At 43.3% G+C, this 25,371-nt stretch overlaps 1 protein-coding gene across 9 annotated transcripts in view; it reads left to right on the forward strand.

Moving 5' to 3' along the window:
- LOC122816469 (myosin phosphatase Rho interacting protein) overlaps positions 1-25,371 on the forward strand; it is a 3,136,467-nt gene that overhangs the window by 1,717,706 nt on the left and 1,393,390 nt on the right. For 6 of the 9 annotated variants that reach the window (XM_044089284.1, XM_044089283.1, XM_044089288.1 and 3 more), the window contains exon 6: positions 5,419-5,472. The exons of the other annotated variants lie outside the window; for them this stretch is intronic. In XM_044089284.1, coding sequence (XP_043945219.1) covers positions 5,419-5,472 — 54 coding nt within the window. The remainder of the gene's footprint in view (positions 1-5,418; positions 5,473-25,371) is intronic. 9 annotated transcript variants of the gene reach the window in all.

The raw sequence follows: 25,371 nt of genomic DNA on the forward strand, positions 1-25,371 counted from the left end.
TTTCAGAGCTGCAGGCACTCATGGCTGCGGAACCTTTTATCATTTTTTATCCAGACAGGGTGTCTCTGAGGACAAACCCAGCATTTATGTCTAAGGTGATGTCCAGTGTGGCTCTCAACCAAACTATTCACCTGCCAACATTTTATCCAAATCCACAGAACAAGGGGGAGAGAATTCTGCATTCTTTGGATGTACACAGACAGCTTAGATTCTACTTGGACAGAACCAAAGTTTTCAGAAAGAGCAATTACTAGTGGCATATGCTGCAGGATCACAAGGAAAGGCTATCTCAAAGCAGACTATTTCAAAGTGGATAGGCCACTGCATTCGTTTCTGCTATGTACACCATGGCAAGCCAGTACCTAAGGGCATTAGGCCACACTCAGAGCTGTAGCCACTTCAGCAGCCTTTTTCAGGGGAGTACTTACCAAGGACATTTTAGAGGCTGCTACTTGGAGTTCAGTGCACACCTTTACAAAGCACTATCATCTGCCATTCTACTTTAAATCCAAGGCAGGCTTTGCCACTGCAGTTCTGCAGGGCCTCATAGTTGCTCCTAATGCTGTTTAGCTCCGGCCTCCCAACCTTAGCTTTGGGACTCTACCCAAATGTATTGACTGCAACAGTGAAATACGAAGAGCATAGTATAGCTGTGTACACTTAGCATAAATGTAGATGTTCGAGTGTATTCACCCACCCACCATCCCCCTATTCTTCTGATGGAACCTATCTTTCCTTCTCTGATTTATACAACCTATGCGGTGTATTTGCTTGTAGATGAAGGTAAATTTTGTATTGGTGCATGTAATGTTTATATATATATATATATATATATATATATATATAAATTTTGGCAACCCTTTTAGGGGGCATCTGACATCTGGGGCAAGAAAAAGTAAAGAAAATGGTGTCGGCTGCTTCTTTTATACCCCTGATGACCTGACGTCAGGGAAGGGGTGACAGCAGCCGATGCAAGACCCAGGACTTTGGAATTCAGGCCGACTGAGGGCAACCTGCCAGCAGGATTACCCAAATGTAATGACTGCAACAGTGAATACACTCGAACAGCTACATTTATGGTAAGTGTACACAACTGTAATTTTTTCCACGCCTACCAGACCCTACTCTAAAGCTCAGAATGCAAAGTAGCCTTATTTGATGCTCGTGGTAATCTTTACCCCAGGGCCAGTGGGGGAAATAAGAATGGAAGATCCCATCCACGCGCCAGAGGGGGTCCGCAGAACCAGAGTGACAGAGATACTTTTTCTGGTCAGCCCTTCCAGCGCTCCTGAAAAGAGGCCCAACTGTCCACCTCTGGAGGCAGTCTGGGTAGGCTATTGCTGAACCCAGAAGCCTGGCTGAATTTGACTCAAGACAAATGGGTACAGTCCATTATATCCAGGGGTTACAACATTCCCTTTCACTGTTCACCTCATCCGTCAAAGTTTATCCCAGACATTACACCCGGTCAAAGGGATCAAGCAATACTAGAAATTCAAACGTTGCTAGAAAAGAGTCATCCAGGAAGTCCCCACAGACCAGCTAGGATCCGGAATTTGCTCAAGGTTCTTTTTAGTTCCAAAAAAAGACAGGGGACTGGAGACCCATATTGAATCTCGGCAGGCTAAACAAGTTGGTGACGAAGTCAAAGTTCCGGATAGTAACACTGCAGTCTGTACTCCCTTTTCTGGGACAAGACAGTTGGATGTGCTCGTTAGATCTTTAGGACCCGTACTACCACATAAAGATGGACAGGCGCTCAAGAAGATTTCTACACTTCCGGCTGGGAGCCAATGATTACCAGTTCAGAGCTCTGCTCTTTGGACTCACCACAGCCCCCCCCGAGTGTTTACCAAATGCATGGCAGTAGTCACGGCTCATGTGAGACGTCAAGGATTCCAGGTGTTTTAATACTTAGATGACTGGCTCCAAACTGCCACCACCAAGCAGCTACTAATCAAAGTCAAGGGCTACACCATCCATCTATTCTCAAAATTAGGCATTACTATAAATGCAGAAAAATCTGCCTTGTTGCCATCACAGCATATTACCTTTATAGGTGCAGATTTAAACGCAAATGACATGCTGGCAAAACTGCCTCAAGAAAGGATTCAGATGTTACGCAGTCAAGTGCTTGTCTTGCTCAATAAGAAAAAAGTACAGGCAAGATTTGTCCTCAAGGTCCTAGGCCTTATGGCAGCAACATAACTGTAGTTTCCCTGCTGGCACGACTTCACATGTGAATATTACAGTGGCTACTCTTCGCTCATGTCTCACGAGATTCTCATTACAGACTCCTGCAAGAGGGACCTGCTTTGGTGGATCCAGTCCCTTCAGGTAACAATGGGCAAGACTGTTTGTACTTCCCCAACCTGTCGCTGTAGTAACCATGGACGCGTCCCAGATAAGGTGGGGGGCATTATCTGGGACAAACGGTCCAAGGGGTTTGGAAAGATCATGAATACCATTTGCACGTCATTGTCCTAGAGATGAGGGCGGTGCCTCTGGCGTTCCAAACATTTCAAAACTCTCTTCCCACGGGGACTATTGCAGTTCAGGCAGACAATATGTCAGTGGTATGGTACATCAACAGACAGGGGGGAACCAGATCCTATTCCCTGTGTCAAGAGGCCCAGAGAGTTTGGCAATGGGCAATATCTTCTCAGTGCTTTCTGATGGCAGCACACATCCTGGGGAAATCCAACGTCATAGCAGACAGGCTAAGCAGAGCTGTTCTCATGCCTCACGAGTGGTCCTTGAATCAGGAAGTTGTGAATCTAATTTTTCGCAAATGGGACCAGCCTTGCTGTGACCTTTTTGCCACTCCCTTCAATACCAAATGCAGCAACTATTTTGCCCTCATTTCCCTTCCGGGAGAGTCACCGAGGGATGCACTTGTCCACAATTGGCCCCCGGGACTTCTTTATGCTTTCCCCCCATTTCCTTTGAGTCCAAAAGTTATTCAGAAAGCCAAGTCATTGAGTCGCAGGTTAATCCTCATTGCTGCATACTGGTCTCGTCGGATTTGGTTCCCTTTCCTTTGGCCCCACCTTCAGGAGGACCCATGGATCCTGGACCCATTGCTGCATCTTCTGATGCATCATTCAGGAATGCTCCATCCTGTCCTTCAGAGCCTCAAGCTGACAGCTTGGTTTCTCCAATTCCAATCTTAGCCAGGCTTCCAGAATTATCCTCTGCAGTACGCCATATTTTGGTCTCCTCGCACTAAAAGAAAACTAGGAAACTTTACGCAAGCAAATGGAAGAGGTTCTCTTGTTGGGTGGACAAAAAACACACAGATCCTTTTTACAGCTTCTATACCTGCAATTTTGGAATTCCTGGCAGAAATTTTTAATCAAGGAGCAGCGGCGGCCACTATTCATTTAACTAGCTGCTATATCTAATTATCATGTGGGGGAACTCGGATCCAATGTAATATCCCATAAGTTATGCAAGGCCTTCCTCAGGAGTACTTTCCTGTTAAGACCTCCTGTAAGAGAACCTCCTCCCCCATGGGATCTAAATTTAGTATCATCAGCGTTGATTCTTCCTCCCTTCGAACCAGCATCCTCTTGTTCTTTAAAATTTTTATCCTGGAAAACTCTGTAACAGCAGTTTACCTCAGCTAAGAGGGTTTCAGAGTTGCAGGCCTTATCCATCTGTCCCCCCTATTTGATCTTCCACAACGATAGAGTTTCTTTCAGAACAAATCCTTCCTTCTTACCAAAAGTCGGTTCTGAAGCAAATTTAAACCATTCTATAGAATTGCCTTTTTTTTCCTAATTATAACAACAAGGCAGAATATAAGCTTCACCAATTGGATGTACATAGACAACTGCACTTTTATTTACACAGGATGAAAGATTTCAGAAAATCAGATCAATTGTTGTGTCCTATTCAGAAACAAAAAAAGGCCGGGCAGTCTCAAAAGTTGCTTTGTCCAAATGGCTTACTGACACTATCGGATATGTTTATCAATCTCATAATAAACAACCGTCAGCGAAAGTGAAAGGACATTCAACTAGAGGTGTCTACTTCCATTGCCTTTCAATCCAGACTTCCATTGGATTCAATTTGTGCTGCTGCTACATGGGTCAATCCTCACACCTTTATCTCTCATTACAGAGTAGATGTGGCCTCCCGGAACAGGGCATCCTTTGGTTCCACTGTCCTGAAGAGTTTGTTCCCATGAGCCACCCAAGAGAAAGGTGCTGGGGACTCTATCCCAACCAACAAGAATGAAAGCGACATAGGACAGCATAACATAAAGAAGCTATGTACTCTCCGTAATGTTCCATGTTTGTCCAGTATCTCGCCTTTATTCTTGCGCCCCACCCAGCCATACCCCTCCTGAGGGACCTTGTATTCTGCCTAATTAAGTAAAGACTGTGAAAACAAGCACTATGATTACAGCTGTGTGTGAGGTACTACTCACTGTAACAGCAAGTGACACAATCATCTTTGTCCTTACAGTCTACATTAACCTCCAGTATTAAGTCAGCTTTAGTATAGTTCATAGTTTCCTGTTTCTGATGTACAGTGCTTTGGTGCAGCGTGCATGGTTCTTTCTTCAGGGTTGTTGTCTTTGTTAGCAGTTTGCAGAGTTTTTGGCAAATAGAATGTTGAAAGCTGTTGTGGTACAAGTCTTGATTGTCTCCAACAGACTTTTTCTTGGCTCTATAGATGAAGTATGTTATTACCACAATGGTATGGTAATTTATTTATCCTGAAAGAGGCAGTTTCTCATTTAGAGAATTTCTGCTGGCTGAAATGACAAGAGACTGCTGTTTTACTTCATGCTTCTTATAGGGCCAGGGGATAGAGATGTCTGTATACATTTTCTGATGCAACTTTCATGGTTTGTGGTGTGAAGCATCTGATTTCTCACAGAGTGGCCTTTCAGGATCTGGAGTGTACCAGTGATTAGGTGTTGGGTGGTGCTAATTTGATTAGCAGCTGCAACCCATCTCCATCCATCAGCACTGTACATATTATTGTGGTGAAACTGTTTGCACTGTCCTTTGGAGTAGTGCAGAATCTTTTCTAATAAAATAGTGAAGACACAAATGATTTATCACCTACTTTTTTATGGCAAGTACCTCACACAGCTGTACTTTTTTGCAACTTCTGCAAACAACTTTAGAAAGACTATTCTTTTACCTTTTACTTTTTGATCCATATGTTCTCCTGCTGCAAAAGTATCACACTGATAACATCATTTCTTGTTTTTCATTGATTTGTATATTATCATGTTTCCGAATATTTTTTAAAGAATTATGCTGTAACTTTAGAGTAATAGGCAATGAGGTGGAATGGGCACTGTAGTTAAAACTGAACAGAACTTCTTGAGTTGAGGAGGTTGAAGATGATGTACTAAATCTTTTTCTTGCCAAGCCTGATATACAGTGTTGTTGGCAGGACATTTTCCAGCTCCCAGTGACATTTTCACCAGAAGACATGAACAAAGGATTCGTAAGTTTAATGTAACACTGTTGTTTATTGCTTATCCTTACTTACCCCACCCCTATTTTATGTTTGGTGTGCATTATCCCTGGAAAGACTTGTACTGCCTTATTTTGTCCTGTTATGTTGAAATGTCAGCTGCCAGCTGGTGTTGTGAGCTTAGCATTCTCAGTAGCCTGATAATGTCAGCATGAAAATGCCCTGCAGTGGCTTGCTGTGAGTAAATCCTTCCATGTGCATGAATGAGTTTGAAATTGAGATAGCTGGCATAAATGTGTGCTTTTCTTGTGTGTTCATGTTTCTGTGCTGTACCTTTTCTTGTGCCCGCAGCACATTTTAATACTTCTTGGATTCACCCAAAATGTACAATAAGATAATTTTAGTAGATAACCCGCATTTTGATTGCATTCCCATATTTAGTTTGTAAGGCTTAAATTACAGCCTGTAATGTATCTGATACATCGTATTTTATATTGAAACAGGAGACATCTGTGCCTGCTGTCATCCATGGCTCTCCAGAGGGCTACTGTGTGACCACTGACATCATTAGGAGTACTTGCAGTGCCTTCATTGATAGCTGCTGATTTGATATCATTAGAGTTGGATATTTCAAGTTGCAGTGTCCCTTTCCAGAAAATTACAACTGATTGGGATAGGAGAAATATATTCCATGTGCATGGAAGTTACAGATCTGCCTTTCAATATTTGTGTTTTTTATTGTTTTATTTAGTTATTAACACGCTAGATGGACTGCTGCAATAATCATTTTCAGCCACAAACTTGACTTGAAGGCACTGTCATTACAAAATATTTAACAGAAAAGCAGTTTTAACCGTATTATAACATGAAAAAGTCGTGGCCATGGTGGTGCAGCTGTTAGCGTTGCCACCTCACAGCAAGAGGTTCTCCGATTCGATTCTCGGCCGAGGTGCCTTCTGTGTGGAGTCTGCATGTTCTCCCTGTATTCGTGTGGATTTTCTCTGGGTGCTCTGGTTTCCTCCCACATCCCAAAGACATGCAGTAGGTGAATTGGACACTCTAATTGGCCCTAGGTGTGAGTGTGTGCATGTGTGTACCTTCTGTGGAAGGTTGGGCGCCGGGCTGGCAACTTGACACCGTAAAACCCCACTGCCAATCATGAGCGGACAGCTGATCCGCTGTGGCGACCCCTAACCGGGAAAGCCGGAAAAAGAAGAAGAAGATAACATGAAAAAGTCAGGCAGGTAACATCTTCAAAACAACATGGGAATTGTAAGGGTAGGAGATGAGATTTCACTATTGACTGATGAGAATGCTATGTTTCACAGGTTCCAGAGCTCTTGTTCTCTTTTTCCAGCCAGCTCATCAATAAGAGTAGATAACAGAAAGTTTTATTTTCTGCAGGTAACCAGACTGGAAAAAAATTGACTCCCCCATTTGATACTTTTTTCATTGATTTCCTTTTGTCTAAACTTTGTGTTATTTTTGAAACCTTTTCTTCCTTCCTTTTGGTTCATCTCCTCTTGTTTCTGCCATACAGTCAGTTCAGTTTTGTTGACTGGAAACAGGGAACCCCTCAGGAAAATTGGAAACAAACTTTAGTTTGTATACAACCCTCCCTTCTCCATTCCTCCCACTGATAGGATGCTTTAGACATCTGTCAGTATGGCATGACCATAATAAATTGGTTTTGGGGGATTTAACCTCATTCATTTTGGACCACTAGGCCTTCAAATTCATGTATGACTCTGTCACACAATTTCACACTGTTACCACTATCATAAGAGCAGACATTCAAACAGGCAGAAACTCTTTTACAGATATAATTTTTTCTAACTCCTCACAGTTTTCTTACCTCATAAACAGACTGCCACAATAACCACGACCATCTGCTTTCAGCATCCAACAACAACCCCCTTTTCCCATTTTTGCACATGGGTTTGGGGTGTCACTTCAACAGTAACAGTCATCTAGAGCCAAGGTTTAAACAGCATAGTCAGTAAAAATAAAAAAATACATTAGTTCTGTCTGAGATTTTTTTTAACACCTTTATTAAAATGTTATTTAAGACATCACAAACATACACTAATAAAAAAGAAAACAAACCATATTAATATTTTCCATTTTGATACATTTTACATGGCTTCTTTCTTAAGTAATAACTGTCTTTTAATCCAGCATTACATAGATCACTCGGTTCCTACTTTCCTTTAAACTTCACATGTCCTCCTAGTGAACGTTATTCTCCATGTATTGTTCCCATAAATTCCATATTTTTTTATATAATTTGCTCCTTCTCTTTCCTGAAGATCCCCCTTTTAGTTCTGTTATTTCTCTTACAGTATTTAATACTTGAAAAGCAGCTGGCTTAGATTTTGATTTCCATTTTTTAGTAATTGCATTTTTCTTAGCCAGAAGAATAAAAATGAATAAGGCCTTACTATGTGTAGCAATTCAGATCCTGTGCCACAGCTCAAAAGAAGCATTTCCTTAGCTATAGCCATTTACTCCTGCAATAATTTTGACAGAGTACTCAGTAGAGAATTTTTAAATATGCCAACTCCTTACACTCCCAAAAAACATGTTCCCAGTTGCCTCTTTCTTCACCATCACACCTCCGACCTTACTATCTTCCCAAGGAAAAACTATTTGAAGTCTGCTTATGGTATAAAAATACCAATGGAAGCACTTCCATGCAAAAACATCCCAAACCTTCTAAACCTTGTTGCATACTTGGAAGCCATAAGTATGTCCTGTGATTGTTCTGTTGTAAATTGCTTTTCAGTTTTCTCTCTTCCCAGTCTTTTTTTAACCTCTTTGGATAGATGTTATAGTTGTCATGCAGTATTTTATGTGCCAAACTAATTAATAGAAGCTTTCATTCTAGATTCAACTGTAAGTTCTACCAGAACAGGTCTTTCACTTAGGACTTAATTTATTCTTTTGTTTGCCTAAACTCCTATATCAGTCCTTGATAGGGAAGGCAGTCTCTAATCTGAAGTCCAAACTTCTTCTTGGACTGTTCCCACTCTGTTATCTTTTTGTGTCTAGTTATTTGCTCCAAATACATTGATTTCGGTGCTAGTTTTCTCCAGTAAATTCCAGTCCCCTGTTGCCTATTATCTGTACCTCTGTTTGCAGTTATCCCTATTGGCAAAATCTCCTTTCTCCATTTATATGTTTACTTAATTAGAATACTTTTGGAATTTTTATGAATATAATATTCTGTATGATGGTTATTCTCCTCTTAAGGATCTTTACCCCCAAAACCCTCTCTCTCTCTCTGTTTCTTGATCTCCCCTCCCTTATGCTTCATTATCATCCCTTTCCAGTTTGAATTATAACATTCTGCTGATGTTGTGTGTATGAACCTTAACTGTGTAGATCTAAAGTGTCCCTTCAAGTCAGGTAATCTTAAACCTCTTTGTTCTGTTGGGAGGATCAATTTATTCTACTTAACCCTTGCCCTCTTTCCCTCCCAAATTTCTTCAACTCTTTATTAGTTTTTGTCCACAACTTTACCTCTGGTTAATACAATTTGCCTGACCAGTATATAAAACTAAAGGGACTAATTTTTTTTTTTACTGCTTGTTTCTTACTATCCATATCCATAAAGAAAAGCTTCCAGTTTTTGAAAAATATTTTGTTTAGTCTCTTCCCACATATCCTTAGCTACATTAACAGAAGCCTTTTAAATCCACATAGGTTCATAGTTAGGTACTAGACTATCTGCCCGAAGGCATTTATAAGCCTAGCCAGAATGTGTTTGCTTTTGCCGCCCCCTTAGATTAATTCCCTGTGCCTCTGTCTGTCAGAGCCACTGAAGTGATCCTTGGGTAAACTTTCTGTTTCCCATCCACTCGTCAAGGTTTCTTTTGAAGAGTGTTAATGAGGAGCCCTGCCTAATGTAGATTGGAATCTTGTTCCAATGCATGGGAAGTCTCTGGGACAGGAATCTATCCCTTCAGCACATCCTATTTATTGTTGTGGTGAAGTTTAGATCCCTAGAGCGTGTGGCTCGAGGGGATATGGTTTTCTTAAGGTGGAGCATGTCCATCAATTCTGGGTTGGACATGGCCTTGTATGTCAGGCAGAGATCACCTCTGAGTAGGTGGTATGCAGCCGAGTACAGCTGGAGTTTCTTCAGTCGGGCTGCATAGGGCATCTGTTTGAGGCCAGTGATCCTCTTGGTGAGGGACTTCTGTGGTCTTTCCAGCTGTTGCAAGTGTCTTGTAAGGTACATCCCAAATGGGGTGTTGTACTCTACGATGGGTCTGATGAGTAGAGGGGCACAATGACCTCTTTTGATCTGGATGCGAACCCTTTTGTGATTAGGTGGGCCACATAGAAGGATTTTCCAACCACTGTGGCAGTGTGATTATCAAAGGAGAGATTATTATCTACTTGTGTCCCCAGATCCCTTATTACGTCTTCTGTATTTAGGGGACTACCACCTATGTGGTAGTTTGTGGGTACTTGTTTTTTTCCAAAGGGGATGACTATGCACTTTTTGGCATTTAGTTTGAGGCCATTATTTTGACACCAGGAATCAGTCTCAGTGAGACTCTTTTGGAGGATGTCTTTGTCAGCCGGAGAGTCAATTATAATCCCTAGTTTGCAGTTGTCTGCAAACTTGGTCAGCCATAGTCGTCCTGTGCTTGCCTGTACCTCTGAGAAGTATAGGCTGAACAGGAGGGGTCCTGGGAATGCCACTTGTAACCGGTTTAGAGTCGGACCTAGCTCCCACAACTCTCACCATGTGAGTTCTGTCCGTGAGCCAGTTGGCAACCCATCTTGTGGCGTAGAGGTTTATGTTCAGGCTGGTGAGCTTGTGTATAATTCCAGAATGGGGAATGCTGTCAAAGGCCTTTGCGAGGTCTAGGTAGGCTGTGTGTACCACCTTTCCCTCGTCTATAGCCTTGGTAACTGTCTCAAAGAAGTCCACCAGATTTAGGAGGCATAATCTGCCCTTAACAAAGCTGAACTGGGTAGGGTCCAGTGTTTGGAGGTTCCCAATGTCTCTGTTAATGAGTTCCATGATGATGCGCTCCATAGCCTTGCAGACCAGGCTAGTCAGGCTTGGTCTGCAAGGCTATGCCTAAGTACTTCCATCTTATGTCCCTATAAATATGGGTATGGCTAAACCAAGTCATGAGTGGATACATAATTTATGGCTATAACCTTTGTTTTATCTTTATTAATTTTATATCCTAAAACGTCTTGAAACTATCTCAAAATGTTTTACAACAAAGGTATGTCCTTTTCTGGATTTAAGTATAAAATATCTGTAGATAAAGCCAACTTTCCATGAGTACATACCAGATATATCCTTGAATTTCTGAATCACTTATTTTTTTTGTCAGTGGCTGTAAAGCAAATTAAAGGAAAAGAAGACACTCCTGCCTGATGTTCTTCGTGTTTCACTGTTGCAGTCATTACATTTGGGTAATCTGCTGGCAGGTTGCCCTCAGTCGGCCTGAATTCCAAAGTCTTGGGTCCTGCATCGGTTGCTGTCTTCTCTTCCATGACGTCAGGTCGTCAGGGGTATAAAACATGCAGCTGATGCCATTTTCTTTAGTCTTTCTTGCCACGCGGTGCCCGAAGCAGAAGCATTTTACAAGTGCCGGTTGGCCGACTACTGAAATATTCGAGTTTGAGTTTCAGAAACAAAATCTTCACTAAAGCTAAGTATCCTGTTGGGGAAACTTTTTTTCTTGCTTTTTACTGATGTCAGAAAAAGTTAATAATTGTATTACTTGTGGGAAGCAAATACCTCATAAGGATTTCTATTTATACTGAATTCCTTGCCTAGGCTCTGATCACAACGTGCCTGGCTGTTGGTTTTGTGCTAGATTTAACCAACACACTATTAAGCGTCAGTATATTTTTGTATCAGTATTTTGGAAATAGATTTAACTACCTAGAAATGTTGTCGGATAGCAATCCGACTACCGGAGTACATAAAAAAACGCAAAGAAAAGGACAGAGAAAGGCAGTCGAGATCCAAAACCGACGACAAAGCTTCTCCTAAGCCAGTCGACGGTTCACCGGTACTCAGTGAGGCGCTTTTGCAACCACTGATACCCGTTACCTTCGAGTTGCAAGCCTCTACCGACACCCATGTGTTGTCTGGCATGCCGCAAGATACTCAAGGTATTGGACCAATGGATGTATCTCCCTCGGATGGGTCCGGAGCCGCTGAGCAGGCACCGGCTTCTGAGGGTGTATTCAGACGTCAACATTTATATATCAAACTGACGACAGCTGCAAAACCAAAGACAAAGGCAACTTCTAAAACTAAAAAACTGACGCATGAGCCACGTGCATAGGCCTCTATGCTTAAAAAACAGATGATTAAAATGGCTGAAGACCTTATTACCTTGATCAGGGGTACCCATCCCCCTCCAGATGAGGCCTAGGCAAGACACTGATTATGAATCTTCAGATCAGGTTTCTGTTTCTTCTGATTCCTCTTCTGATCAGGAATTATCTATACCTCCCTATGAGGATTCTGATGCTGAGGAGTCTATTCCATCTGCATCTCCTCCAGAGGATTATTCATTTAGAGAAACCTTGCATACTTTGAGGGAGCATTTTCACTGGGAGAGTCAAGACTTCTCAGAATCAAAAAAGAGGCTCAGGGATTTCCTTCTTCTCCCTCAGCATAAGCCTTTAGCCATTCCCCCTGTTTTAGACATTGTGGATGATGTGTTTTCGGAGTCAAGCTTGACCCCTGACTCCTTACCTCTGGCTCCCAGTAAGCCTGACAGATATTACAGGGTCCCTGACTCACATAAATTTTTTATTTAGAAAACCTGCTGCTGATCCTGAAACTATTTCACAGGGTCCAAAGGGAGTTAAGGCCTCAACAGCATAAAAATCCTACCCCCCCTGACAGAGATTCAAGGGCACTTGACAGATGGGGAAAAAAGGTTTATACATCTGCAGCCTTGGCAGTCAGAGCCTTAAACTGTCAATTTCATATGCTCAAGTACCAACAACATGTTATGGGATTGCTGAAACAGAAAATGATGGTGATTTCAGAATGTGCAGAAAATAAAGAATTGCAGGAATTATTGCATGCAGCTGAACAAGTTGGAAAGCATACTTTGCAATGTGGTTTTGATTCCTTAGAGGCCTCCTGCAGGGCCGCACTTACTGGATCTGTGATTAGGAGGCATGTCTGGTTAAAGTAACAAAATGTGCCTGATCATGTTAAAGCTAAACTGCTAGATGCATCTTTACAGCATGATTCTCTGTTTGGTATTAAGGCAGAAGAGGTTTTAAAGAAAATGGAAGACAAAGCTAAGTCTATGCAAACTGTTAAAGACTTCTTACAAGTGCAGCCACCAAGATTCAGCAGACACTGGCCTACAAAAAATTGGTCCTTTCCTGTGTCAGACAGAGCTCAAGGGGGCAAATCCAGATGGCCAAAGGGTTCCAGATACCAGGCGCAAGATTTATACAGGTCAAAGCAATCTACCTCCAAATCAGGGGGAGGTAAAGCGCAAACCTCCAGAAAACAATCCCAATGACTTCCCTCTGCCTACACCAAGCACTTATCTTTTGACAGCACCCTTAGGGGGAAAATTAGCGCTTTTTGCTCAAAATTGGCAGTTAATAACCTAGGACAAGTGGGTACTAAACATAGTATCACAGGGATACAGATATCATTTCCACACTCTGCTAATGGCAAACAGTTGGCCAGATCTGCCCAAAAATCAATGGGCAGAGGCACAGAAACAGGTTATGTCCCTCATGGATATGGGGGCCATTCAAACAGTACCAGAACAGGAAAAAGGACAAGGTTTTTACTCAAGACTGTTCTTGGTACCCAGAAAGGACAGGGCCTGGTGACTAATACTGGATTTATCGATTTTGAACACATACCTGGGCATTCCAAAATTCAAAATACTGACTTTGCAGCAGCTTCTGCCCATGCTGGGCAAGAATGCTTGACTGGTGACATTAGACCTAAAAGAGGCATACCTGCATGTCCCATTAAGACAATCGTGCAGAAGATTCCTCAGATTCAAGGCTGGCTTAATGCATTACCAATTCTCTGCACTGCCCTTTGGCTTATCTACTGCGCCCAGGGTCTTTACAAAGTGCCTGGCACCAGTAATTGCATTTTGCAGACAAAGAAGTATACAAATATATCCTTACTTGGATGACTGTCTCATTCTAGCAGAGAACAAGGACACTCTTCTTCAACACCTGGCATTTGTGAAAAGGCTTCTAACATGCCTAGGGTACACAATAAATGAAAAGAAATCACAACTGGTACCCTCTCAAAAGATAACATTCCTGGGTGCAAGCTTGAATACAACTGCCCAGATGGCTTACCTTACGCCAGACAAACAAAGGCAACTGACTATTTACTTCAAACTGATGACAACAAAAACTCAGTCTTCTGCAAGACAAATTCTGCAAGCTCTGGGCTTCATGGCATCCTGCATCCTACTAATTCCATATGCAAGACTGCATATGAGGAAACTTCAGTGGTACCTAAAAAGTTTATGGTGTCAACATTCACACAGTCTGGAAACAATGATTCCTCTCATTCCCTGCCTGCAACAGGAGTTTCTATGGTGGGAAAAGGCCTGTCACCAAAACATGGGATGGCCCTTCACTCTACCCCCTGACAGCCAAACCTTAACAACAGACACATCAGATTATGCCTGGGGGCCCATATGGCAGGAAGATACATTCAGGGCATATGGGCACCAAAACAAATGCATCTACATATCAACCAGAAAGAGATGCTAGCTGTTCAAAATGCCCTGACAGCCTTCAAGGACTTACTTCATCCAGGACAACTACTGATAAAGACAGACAACACCACAGTCATGTGGTATATAAACAAGCAAGGGGGCACACACTCATACCCCCTTTGCAGATTAGCCATGGCACTGTGGGACACAGCTTTGACCTACCAAATACATCTTCAAGCTCAATTCCTGCCAGGAAAACAAAACACTCTGGCAGACGATTTAAGCAGAAACCTTATGGATCCTCACGAGTGGAAACTAAATCCACAAGTCTTCAGCATGATAACAGAGAAATGTTGGAGCCCAGACATAGATCTATTTACCTGTCCTCAAAATTATCAATTGAAAAGATTCTGCACAAGGACTTACCACAGACAAGCTTGAAAAGTGGACGCCCTATCCTTCAGTTGGAAAAAACTATCATTTTACGCCTTTCCTCCTCTGCCTCTTCTACCCAAGGTCCTCCTAAAAGTCAGACAAGAGAAGCCAAAGATGATATTAATTGCCCTGGACTGGCCCCGCCAACACTGGTACCCAATCCTAAGGAAATTGTCTCAATACCCAGCATGGACCTTGCCTCAAAGACCACAACTACTGTCCCAGCAAAACAATCAGATCCTGCACAATCAACTACAGAGTCTAAACCTGACAGCATGACTAATCATGTAATCATACAAACAACACCTCTCAGTAAAGCTGTGATAGATGTCATTTTGGAAGCCAGAAGGCCTAGTACTAGAAAATCTTATGCTGACAAGTGGAAGAGATTCTGTGCTTGGAATCAAGCACAAGGAACTGTTACAGCAGAACCAAATATTCCTCAGATATTACAGTACTTAATGGAGATGCCTGACAAAGGCCTATCTTTTTCATCAGTCAAAATCCATGCCTCTGCCATTTCGGCTCATTACAACACAGAGCCACCAATCTTTTCTCATCCTTTACTAAACCCGTATCTTAGAGGAGCCAAAAATTTAAGGCCCCCTAGAAGATCACCATTGCCTGCATGAAGACCTCAATTATGTGTTGGAAAAGCTCACCCTGCCTCCAATTGAACCAGCTCACCCTGCCTCCAATTGAACCAGCTGCTACTGCTGATATAAAGTTCTTATCATGGAAGACAGCTCTGCTACTAGCAATTAATTCAGCAAGAAGAGTTTCAGAGCTACAAGCCCTCATGGCTGTAGAGCCTTTTATCATATTTTACCTGGACAAGGTGTCTCTGAGGACAAATCCTACTATGTTAAGTTGTCTATCTCGCCTTCATTCTTGCTGGATGGGTTCGGAGCCGACCTCGGCTCCGACTAAAGCTCGAGAGTTGGTTCCACCGGCTCGAGGCTCCCCTTATATCCCACAATGCTAGGCGAGAGTTACCTCAGATCTCGTTTGCCGCTACAGCTTCGAGGTTGGTTTTTCTACCGGTTCCTGGTGAGTACTATTTCTTGTTGAAATTAGTCTTTAAAATCCCCTTTTAATTTAACATATTTACTTAGTTTAGTGTAGTTTAGGAAACTTTTTATTCCCTTCCAAAATTTCCGTTTTTCCCTCAAGAACCTTAGGTTCTTCCCTTGAGCCTATAGGCCTTTCCTTCCCTAGTGGAGTGTGTGTGCATTATTTTTAAAATCCTAGTACTGCTTTTATTATAATTTAATTTAACAGGGTGTAACTAGTGTGTTTGTGTGCGTGTTTGTGTACACCTGTTCAAATAAAAATGTCCAAAGAAGCAAAGGTCTCTTCAAGAAGTGTGATGCGTGCTGTCAGAAAATGTCTCTGACAGGCGCTCACACTTCTTGTGTCTTGTCTGGGGCCTTTGCACCTGCAGGACTCCTGTGCTGTGTGCCATGGCTTCAGCCCCAGGGTCCTGCAGGAAAGAAAGAATAAATTGATTCTTAGAGGCTTACTCAAGCCAGAGGATTCCCTGTCTGTTTCAACAGGGAAGCCCTCTAAGGCATCTAGGTCTTCGGCTCCGGTATCTGAGCCGAGAACTAAGGTTTCTCAACCTCTGCCTTCATCGGCTCCGGCTGGAGCCGATAAGTCTCAGTCCACAGTTTCTGTGGCCCCTGGCTCCGACCAGACCTTCGGAGCCGACAACTAGGAAGAGGTCCAGGTCACCATCTCTTGGCTCCGTTCATTCGGCTCCAGGATCTCCCCTGCTGTCTGAACGGGCCAAGATCTCACTCCTCTAGGTCATCGAGGCTGTCGGATCATGACCTTCAGAGGGTAGTGAGTCGACTACTTAAGTCCGAGGCACTGGCCCAGATGCTTCACAGCCCGACTCATCAGCCGATGCCTGCCCGGTCCATCAACATATTCCTCCTTCGACTCTTTTGAGCTCGGGCCGGGGTCGGAACCGAGACTGTGATTGCGTCGGAGCCAATACAATTGTCTTTTTCTTCCTTGGAAGAATCTGACTTCCCTCGTCGGCTCCGAGGGGTGAGTGGCATCGGACCCTTGTCCGACCCCTCCCTCTCGGTGCTGAGTTCGGCTCCGACATCGGCCTCTGAGCCATCACTGTCGGTGCCGAGGGAGGTTCTTAGCTTCTCGGAGCGGGGACCTCTGGCTCTGCCTGACAGGGGTGCATTCGAGGTCATGCGGAGTGTGTTACAGCCTGGCTCTACTCCACAGTCGGCTCCGTCCGCCCCTCCCTCTATGGTGCCTCAGGCTAAGTCGACTTACTCCCTCATCCCGGACCGCAGAGAGCCAGCTCCTCAGGAGCCCCCTGTGGGGATTTCATCCTCTTCCGAGGCCTCTCCTGATTTGGCAGAAGAGCCCCTCGAAGAGGAAGTGTAAACACATTGACTCACCTGAGTCCATCACGTCAGACACAGATTTGGATGATTCTGAGGTTCCCCCGTTCCCCTTCTGAAGATGTCTCATTTGCAGACATTCTGGAGATCCTGAAACAGAGGGGAAATTCGCCAGCCCTCAACCCTTCGGAGGGCGAATCTGTGTATCTTGAGGCGTTGGCTCTCGTCCTTCCACCTCCTGGGTGTCCCCCTTGACCCCCTCATGCAGGTGGTTGCTAAGAAGGCATGGACGGCTCCTGATTCAGTGGACCCCACTCCCAGGAGACCCTCCAAGTTCATAACAGCTCCAGCAGACAAACAATTTTTAACAAAAGGAGTTTCTGTGGATGCTATGGTGGTAGCTGCTGCCACTAAGAAGGAGCTAGCTGAACCTTCAGTACCTGTCCATCCACCTAACAAGGAATCTAGGTCCATGGATAGGTACGGGAAGCGGATGTTCTCGTCAGCGACATTTACCATCGCTGAACTACCTGTGCCATTTTACCGTCTTCAAAGGGACTTGATCAAGGTGAAATGTTAAAGGACCCTACAGCTGCGGGTTTCAAGATAAGATGAACACGCAGCTGGCTACCCTTAATTCCATAACCAACTCCTCCATGCGCCTTCTTTCTTACGGCTGATGGAGCGAGCAGAGCCGCAGGGACAGGTGTAGCCTTCGTAGGCATGCCTGGATGCGGCTATGCAATTTTGCGGACCCTTCAAGGCGTCTTTCACGAACTCCCGTTTGATGGATCATCTCTCTTTGGTCCTTAAGTGAAAGAAACCTTGACTAGGTGCGAGACTGATGGCAAGACCCTTTCTGCCGTCGAGTCCATTTTCTACTCCTTCCAGGCCTTACCCCAAAGGCCAGAAAGGTGGAAAGATGTGGTTCCGTAAACAATCTCAAGGGACTTAGCCTGAGTCGTTTTCCCACCAGAGGCAGAGGTGGGAATAACAATGGTAGGCGTCGCCCTAGAACCAGGGCAATCGGGAAGTCTTTCCTGACAAGCCCTTTCAGCATCCCTGAGGTGTTGCCCGACTGCCCATCTTCGGAGGCAGTCGGGGAAGATTGTCACTGTACCCAGAAACCTGGCTATCCCTGACTCAAGACAAATGGGTACAGTCCATCATTTCGAAGGCTATTCTATCCCTTTCTTCGCTTTCCAAATCAGTCAAAAATCCCTTCCAGATGTTCCACCGCTCAAAGGGATCTAGCAGTTTTGGAAATTTCAAAACTGCTTGCAAAAGAGCAATTCAGCCAGTTCCAGCAGACCAGCAAGGATCCGGAATCTACTCAAGGTTCTTTTTAGTTCCAAAGAAAACGGGGACTGGAGACCAATTTTGGATCTCAGTATCTTGAACAAATCAGTCAAGAAAACAAGATTTGATGGTCACGCTGCAATCCATCCTTCCCTTTTGGGCAAAGGAAACTGGATGTGCTCTATAGACCTTCAGGATGCGTGCTATCACATAAAGATGAACAGGCGCTCCAGAAGATTCCTCCGCTTCAGGCTGGGAACCAGTCATTTTCAGTTCAGGGCCCTGCCCTTTGGTCTCACCACTGCCCCCGGTGTTTACCAAATGCATGGCAGTGGTAGCTTCTCACCTGAGGCGACAAGGATTCCAGGTGTTTCCATATTTGGACGACTGGCTCCTCACAGCTCCCACCAAGCATCTCCTTCTGATGGCCAGAGATTACACTTTTCGTTTGTCAAAACTGGGTATTTCAATAAATTGCGAAAAGTCTGTTTTGTCGCCTATTACCTACATAGGCGCAAATCTAGATACAATAAACATGTCTGCAAGGCTAACACATCAGAGAATATCAGACATTCACAAATTGGTATCACTCCTTCTCAACAACAACAGAATCAAAGCCAGGTTAGTTCTAAAGGTGTTGGGAATTATGGCAGCGGCCATACCCCTGCTTCCATTAGCCAGATACCACATGCGGATCCTTCAGTGGATGCTTTTTACTCAATGGTCATACCAGGAACTTCCAATGTCTCACACCATTATGATCAAAAGCATCTCATGTGGTGGATGTCTTCCCCCCAGCTCCTGTCGGGAAGACCCTTTGTTCCACCTCCTCCGGTTGCTACTCTGACAACGGATGCCTCCCTGATCGGGTGGGGGGGGCATTATCAGGGCAGGACAGTCCAGGGCACATGGCAACCAACGAATGCCACTTGCACATAAATGTTCTGGAGATGAGAGCAGTGCTTTTAGCATTGCAAGCCCTTCAAGACTCTCTTCCCTTGGGAACAATTGCAATCCAGACAGACAATATGTCTGTAGTGTGGTACATCAACAAACAAGGCGGAACCAGATCATACCCCTGTGAGAAGCACTCAGACTGTGGCAATGGGCGATTTCTTCTCAGCGGTTTCTGATAGCCATCCCCGGGAAGTCCAATCATATTGCGGACAAGTTGAGCAGAGCTATACTCATGCCTCACGAGTGGTCTCTGAAAGACTCTGTAGTGAGAGAAATTTTTCTCAAGTGGGGTCAGCCTTGCTATCTTTTGCTACTCCCCAAAACAGCAAGTGCAGAGAATTCTTCACTCTATTCCCTTTACCAGGTCAACCCAGCAGAGGCGCTCTAGTCCAAGTTTGGCGGGACTTCTGTATGCATTTCCTCCTTTCCCACTGATCTCTCAAGTAATACAGAAAGCTATCGCTCAGAAGGCCTCATTGATCCTCATTGCTCCTTACTGGCCTCGACAAGTGTGGTTCCCCTTTCTACATCGTTTTCTCTTGGGCGACCGTGGAATCTGGACCTAGTTCCAGATCTTTTGATCCATCAGTCGGGTCAGTTTCATCGCTCCCTCCCCTCTCTGAACCTCACTGCTTGGTTCCTCCAGTTCCAACCTTAGCCAGGCTTCCTCAATTATCTCACTCTGTTAGAGATATATTGATAGCTTCCCATAAATCTTCCACTCGAAGATTTATTTGAGTAAGTGGAAACGCTTCACATATTGGGCTCAAGGAAAGGACATAGATCCTTTCACTGCTTCCATCCAACTAGTCCTTGATTTTCTAGCTGAACTCTTCCATGCAGGTTCATCTCCATCTACACTTAAAGTTCAATTGGCAGCTATTTCTAACTTTCATGTGGGTATTTCTGAATCTGCCCTAATGTCCCACAAACTCTGCAAAGCCTTTTTGAAAGGAGTTTTTCTTCTCAGACCTCCTATAAGAAATCCTCCTTCTCCTTGGGACCTAAATTTAGTTCTTGCTTCTTTGATTCTTCCCCCTTTCGAACCTGCAGTCTCCTGTTCCTTAAAATTATTATCATGGAAACTCTTTTTCTGGTAGCTATTACATCAGCTAGAAGAGTTTCAGAGCTTCAAGCACTCAGCTGTCGTCCTCCTTATCTTTTGTTTCATAAGGACAGAGTATCCTTACGAACTAACCCGTCCTTTTTGCCTGAAGTGGTCTCGACATCAAATCTGAATCAAAGCATTGATCTACCAGTCTTTTTTCCAGAATACTCCAATAGGTCTGAACAAAAATTACACTGCCTGGATGTTCACCGTCAATTGAGGTACTACTTGGATAGAACTAAACAGTTCAGAAAATCTGATCAGCTGTTTGTCTCCTATGCGGAGAGCAGAAAGGGAATTTCAGTTTCAAAGGTATCATTATCCAGATGGCTAACATCATTGATTTCTCTTGTATGAGATTAGACATCAAAAGCTACCTGATAAACCTAAGGCTCATTCCACCAGAGCTTTGGCTACTTCTTTAGCCTTCCAAGACAGACTGCCTATTGACACCATTTGTGCAGCGGCTACTTGGGCTACTCCTCACACTTTCATTTCTCATTATAAGTTGGATTTAGCTTCTAGGCATAGAGCTAGCTTTGGTTCCACTGTTCTCAGGAGTCTGTTCCGTTAGGCCACCGGGACAAGGTGCTAGGGGCGGTCCCATCCAGCAAGAATGAAGGCGAGATAGACAACAACATATAGAAGTTATGTTCTTACCATAACGTTCCATGTTAGTTGTCTTCTTCTCCTCCTTCCCCTGGCCTGGACAGACCTAGAGGAGTTGTGATTGTGACCTCTCTTTCTACCACCTCTTTTCTTAGACATATGCTATTATGCATATTTCCTGGTTCAGGATGTAGGTCACCCTTCTTTCTTCCTGTTGTTAGAGGTGGATTCTTTTTTACAGTTATTCTGTTACTATTATAAGCTGGGGTTAGCTTACAAACGAGATCTGAGGTAACTCGCCTAGCATTGTGGGATATGGTGGAACCAACTCTCGAGCTTTTAGAGTGGAGCCGAGGTCGGCTCCGAACCCATCCAGCAAGAAGAAGGCGAGAAGAAGACAACTAACATGGAACGTTATGGTAAGAACATAACTTCTATTTTATGCCTAAGGTGGTTTCCAGTGTGGCTCTTAACCAAGCAATTCATCTGCCAACCTTTTATCCAAATCCGCAGAACAAAGGGGAGAGAATTCTGCATTCCTTGGACGTACACAGACAGTTAAGGTTCTACTTCAGCAGGGCTAAAGCTCTAAGAAAAACTGCGCAATTACTAGTGTCATATGCTGCAGGATCAGAAGGAAAGGCTATTTCAAAGCAGACAATTTCAAAGTGGATAAGTCACTGCGTCCGTTTCTGCTACTTACACCATGGTAAACCTGTGCCCAAGGGCATTAGGTCTCATTCCACCAGATCTGCAGCTACTTCAGCAGCCTTTCTCAGAGGAGTACCAACCAAAGACATTCTAGAGGCTGCTACTTGGAGTTCTGTTCACACCTTCACAAAGCATTACCATTTGCCTCTCTACTCTAAGTCCAGGGCAGGCTTTGCCACTGCAGTGCTACAGGGCCTTATAGCCGCACCCTAATGCTGTTTAGCTCCAGCCTCCCAACCATAGCTTTGGGATTCTACCCACATGTAATGACTGCAACAGTGAAACACGAAGAACATAGTACAGTTGTGTACACTTACCATAAATGTAGATGTTCGAGTGTATTCACTGTTGCAGTCCAGGTTACCCTCCCGCCATCCCCCTGTCATTCTGAAGTTTATCGTTCCTTCACTATCTTCTACAACCTATGTGGTGTATTTGCTTGTAGATGAAGGTAAAGTTTATATTGATGCATGTATTTATATATATATATATATATATATATATATATATATATATATAGGGCAAGAAAAACTAAAGAAAATGGCATTGGCTGCATGTTTTTTACCCCTGACGTCATGGAAGAGAAGACAGCAACCGACGCAGGACCCAAGACTTTGGATTTCAGGCCGACTGAGGGCAACCTGCCAGCAGATTACCCAAATGTAATGACTGCAACAGTGAATACACTCTAACATCTACATTTATGGTAAGTGTACACAACTGTACTATTCCTCAACTCAAAACACAGCTGCTTAGAGGAGAGCCTTCCAGCTTTCATTCTTGCCTCTGATCCGTCACATATCTTCCTAATTAACCTCATTATTGTATCAGGAAATGCAGTTGCTTTTATTGCCCTACACAAGTGTCACAGCTTGGTTTGTCAGATGCTTTCTCTGCATCAAGACCCACTGACGACAGAGTGATTTTCTATTAATGTAGTAAATGTTTTGCCTCCCCTCCACAAAACTACAGTGATCCATTTCTGTCAATTTTGGCAACACTTTTGCCTTTCTTTTAGCAAGTATAGACGTAAGCACATTGTAATTGTGGTTTAAAATTGAAATCAGTCTATGTGAGGCTGGGTTTGATGAGTCTTTACCTTCTTTGGGTGTTACAACCACTGTATTTTTCTTCCAAGATGCTGGCCCTTCCCCTGCTTTTAAAATATTATTAAACAAAATCTTCAGGTCTTTCTTCCCCTCTAACTTCTAAACTTCCATAGGAATACCCTGTTCCTGGCGACTTCTCTGCAGATTGATTAAGCATTAGAGTGTTTATCTCATCCCCTCCTGTCTTAAATATTAATTGTTGAGCCTCATCTTCCTCATATTTTGGCATAATTAAATCTTCCATGAATATTTCAGTTTATGCTCTTTTAGTTTCCACATTCCTCTGCTTTATACAAATTTTCATAAAATTTCTGAAGTGCCTCTAGTATTTTTATAAGATATCTAGTTGTTTTTCTTGTCTTAGGTTCCGAAAGTTTGGCAAAAGCCCTTTGTTTCCTGTTGCCTAAATGGCTGTGCTAAAAGTTTGTTTTCTGGAGTTATGAAAAAATAGTTGCTGAACAGCAATCTTCCTAAACTTATGCATAATATTCACATACTTAATTTTCTCTTTATCAGTTGCTCCCCTTGTTGTTCTGTGAGATTCTCCATATTCTGCAGTCAGACCCTGTAAATAATTCCTATTAATTCGTAACCATATCTCTCTCCTATTTCTACCCTATTTTTTAAACTCCACTTTCATTTTATCCTGCTCACTAGCTATTCCTTCTGAAAAATTTCTATCTTCTCTAATTTAACTTCTGAATAGTTTCTACTATCTGTTCCCTAAACTCCTCTCTCTTTTTAACAGTAGGTGGGAAATTGCCAGCATTTAATTTTTACTTCAACACCCTGATTCTTTTTTTATCACTGCATGATCTAAAATAGTTATTGGGTGTGTGTCAAAGCTTTCTGTTAAATGCGCATGTTCCTGTGAAATATAATTCTCTCCAATTAGCCCTGTTATTATACCTTGGGGAATATGTTAACTCTGAGTTCCTACTACTGAATTCACATCTTCCATACCAAATATTTTCATAATTTTTTTCAGAAACCTACTCTCTTGTTATATTTTTCCCTTCTAGGCCCCCCTGATTAATCCTTACTGCACATCAAGTTGTAGCCCGTACCTGTAAATAATACTGCCTCCTGAAAGCTGATTATTTAATAGGATCATAGGAAGTTACTAGGCTATTGGCCCTGAGGCCCTTACAAGCCTAGCCAGGAATTTAGCCCATGTTCCAACAAGTCAGCACCCTATGCCACTGTCCAGCAGGGACACAGGTGGAATCCCAGGGGTGTATTTTCTGTTCCCCATTCAGTTATCCAGGTTGAGCTTAAAAAGGGTTAATGAGGCACTCTGTATGACGTAGAGAGGGAGTTTATTCCACAAAAGGAGTCGTCTCTGGGACACACATCTGTCCCACCAATAAGTCCTATTGATGTCACAGACCAGGTTGAGGTCGTGCGTGTGGGTTACTCGAGTGGAGCTTGACTTGCAGATATGCAGCAGTCCCAGTGAGGTGGGGTCTGAGATTGCTTTGTATGCCAGACAGAGTTCACCTCTGAGGAGTCTGTAGGAGGCTGAGTAGAGGGACAGGGCTTTAGCCTGTCTGTGTAGGGTAGATGTTTGAGGCCCTAGATTCTCCTGATGAGGAACTTCTGTGGTTTCTCCAGCTGCTGCATGTGCTTTGTGAGGTACATGCTGAAAGAAGAATTGTACTCAATAATGGGTCTTATAAGGGAAGAATACAGGTATGTTATGACCACCTTCTTCCTGAATGAGATACCCTTACTAATGAGGTGGCCCACGTAGAAAGCTTTCCGTACAACGGAGGCAATATGGTGGTCAAAAGTCAGTTTGCTGTCAACCTGGGAGCCCAAGTCCCTCATGACTCATTGAGTGCTTAGGACTTGTTATTAATGTGATAATCTGTGGGGATGTCACTCTTCCCCAAATTTTCTTAAGCTCCTCAGTAACAGGTTTTGATGGAATGTTAATACACGCCAGAGTAATCCTCCTCCATTGCCAATAGCCCCCTTACTACCACAAATCAGCCTTTGTTGTCTTATTTCCTCTTCACTGTTGGAACCTCTTTAGCAATCAGTATTATTATTCCCCTTTTCCTTTGTCCCTGATATTCTGCTGAATATCCATCCTGAAATCCTTTTTTTGTCAAGTTCACATATACATTTCTTTTCAAATGTGTTTTCTTGCAGTACTGCTATTTGCACTCTGCATTGCTTAGTATATTTCAGTACTTTTCCTTTGTGTCTATACCTTTAAGGCCATTTGCTTTCCAGGATAATATGAAGTCATTGTTGTCCTTGGTCTATCATATAATGCAATTCTGACACTTATTCCTGTTCTGTGGCTATTCGGGGATGTTTCTATTTATGTTAGGCTAAAAATTGCCTTTATTTATTATGGGGGTTTGTATGATGTATTAATTGTGCTTTGTGCTGACTTACTGAAATTGCTGCCTTTTTTCCATAATACAATATTCAACGTAGTTTCATTTAAAAAAAAAAGACTTCAGCTTATTTATAAGGAACCTTGTGGGATTTGTTCATTTTGTACTGGACTGACCATGCAACTAGTGCTTGGTATTGATCTGACTAGTTTTTGCCACCTGTCGTGATAGATTCAGGTACAGTGCCCACCCCACCCCATCTTTACC

Source organism: Protopterus annectens, chromosome 12.part0 (genome assembly GCF_019279795.1).
Source record: "Protopterus annectens isolate FY-2018-M chromosome 12.part0, PAN1.0, whole genome shotgun sequence".
NCBI lineage: Eukaryota > Metazoa > Chordata > Ceratodontiformes > Protopteridae > Protopterus > Protopterus annectens.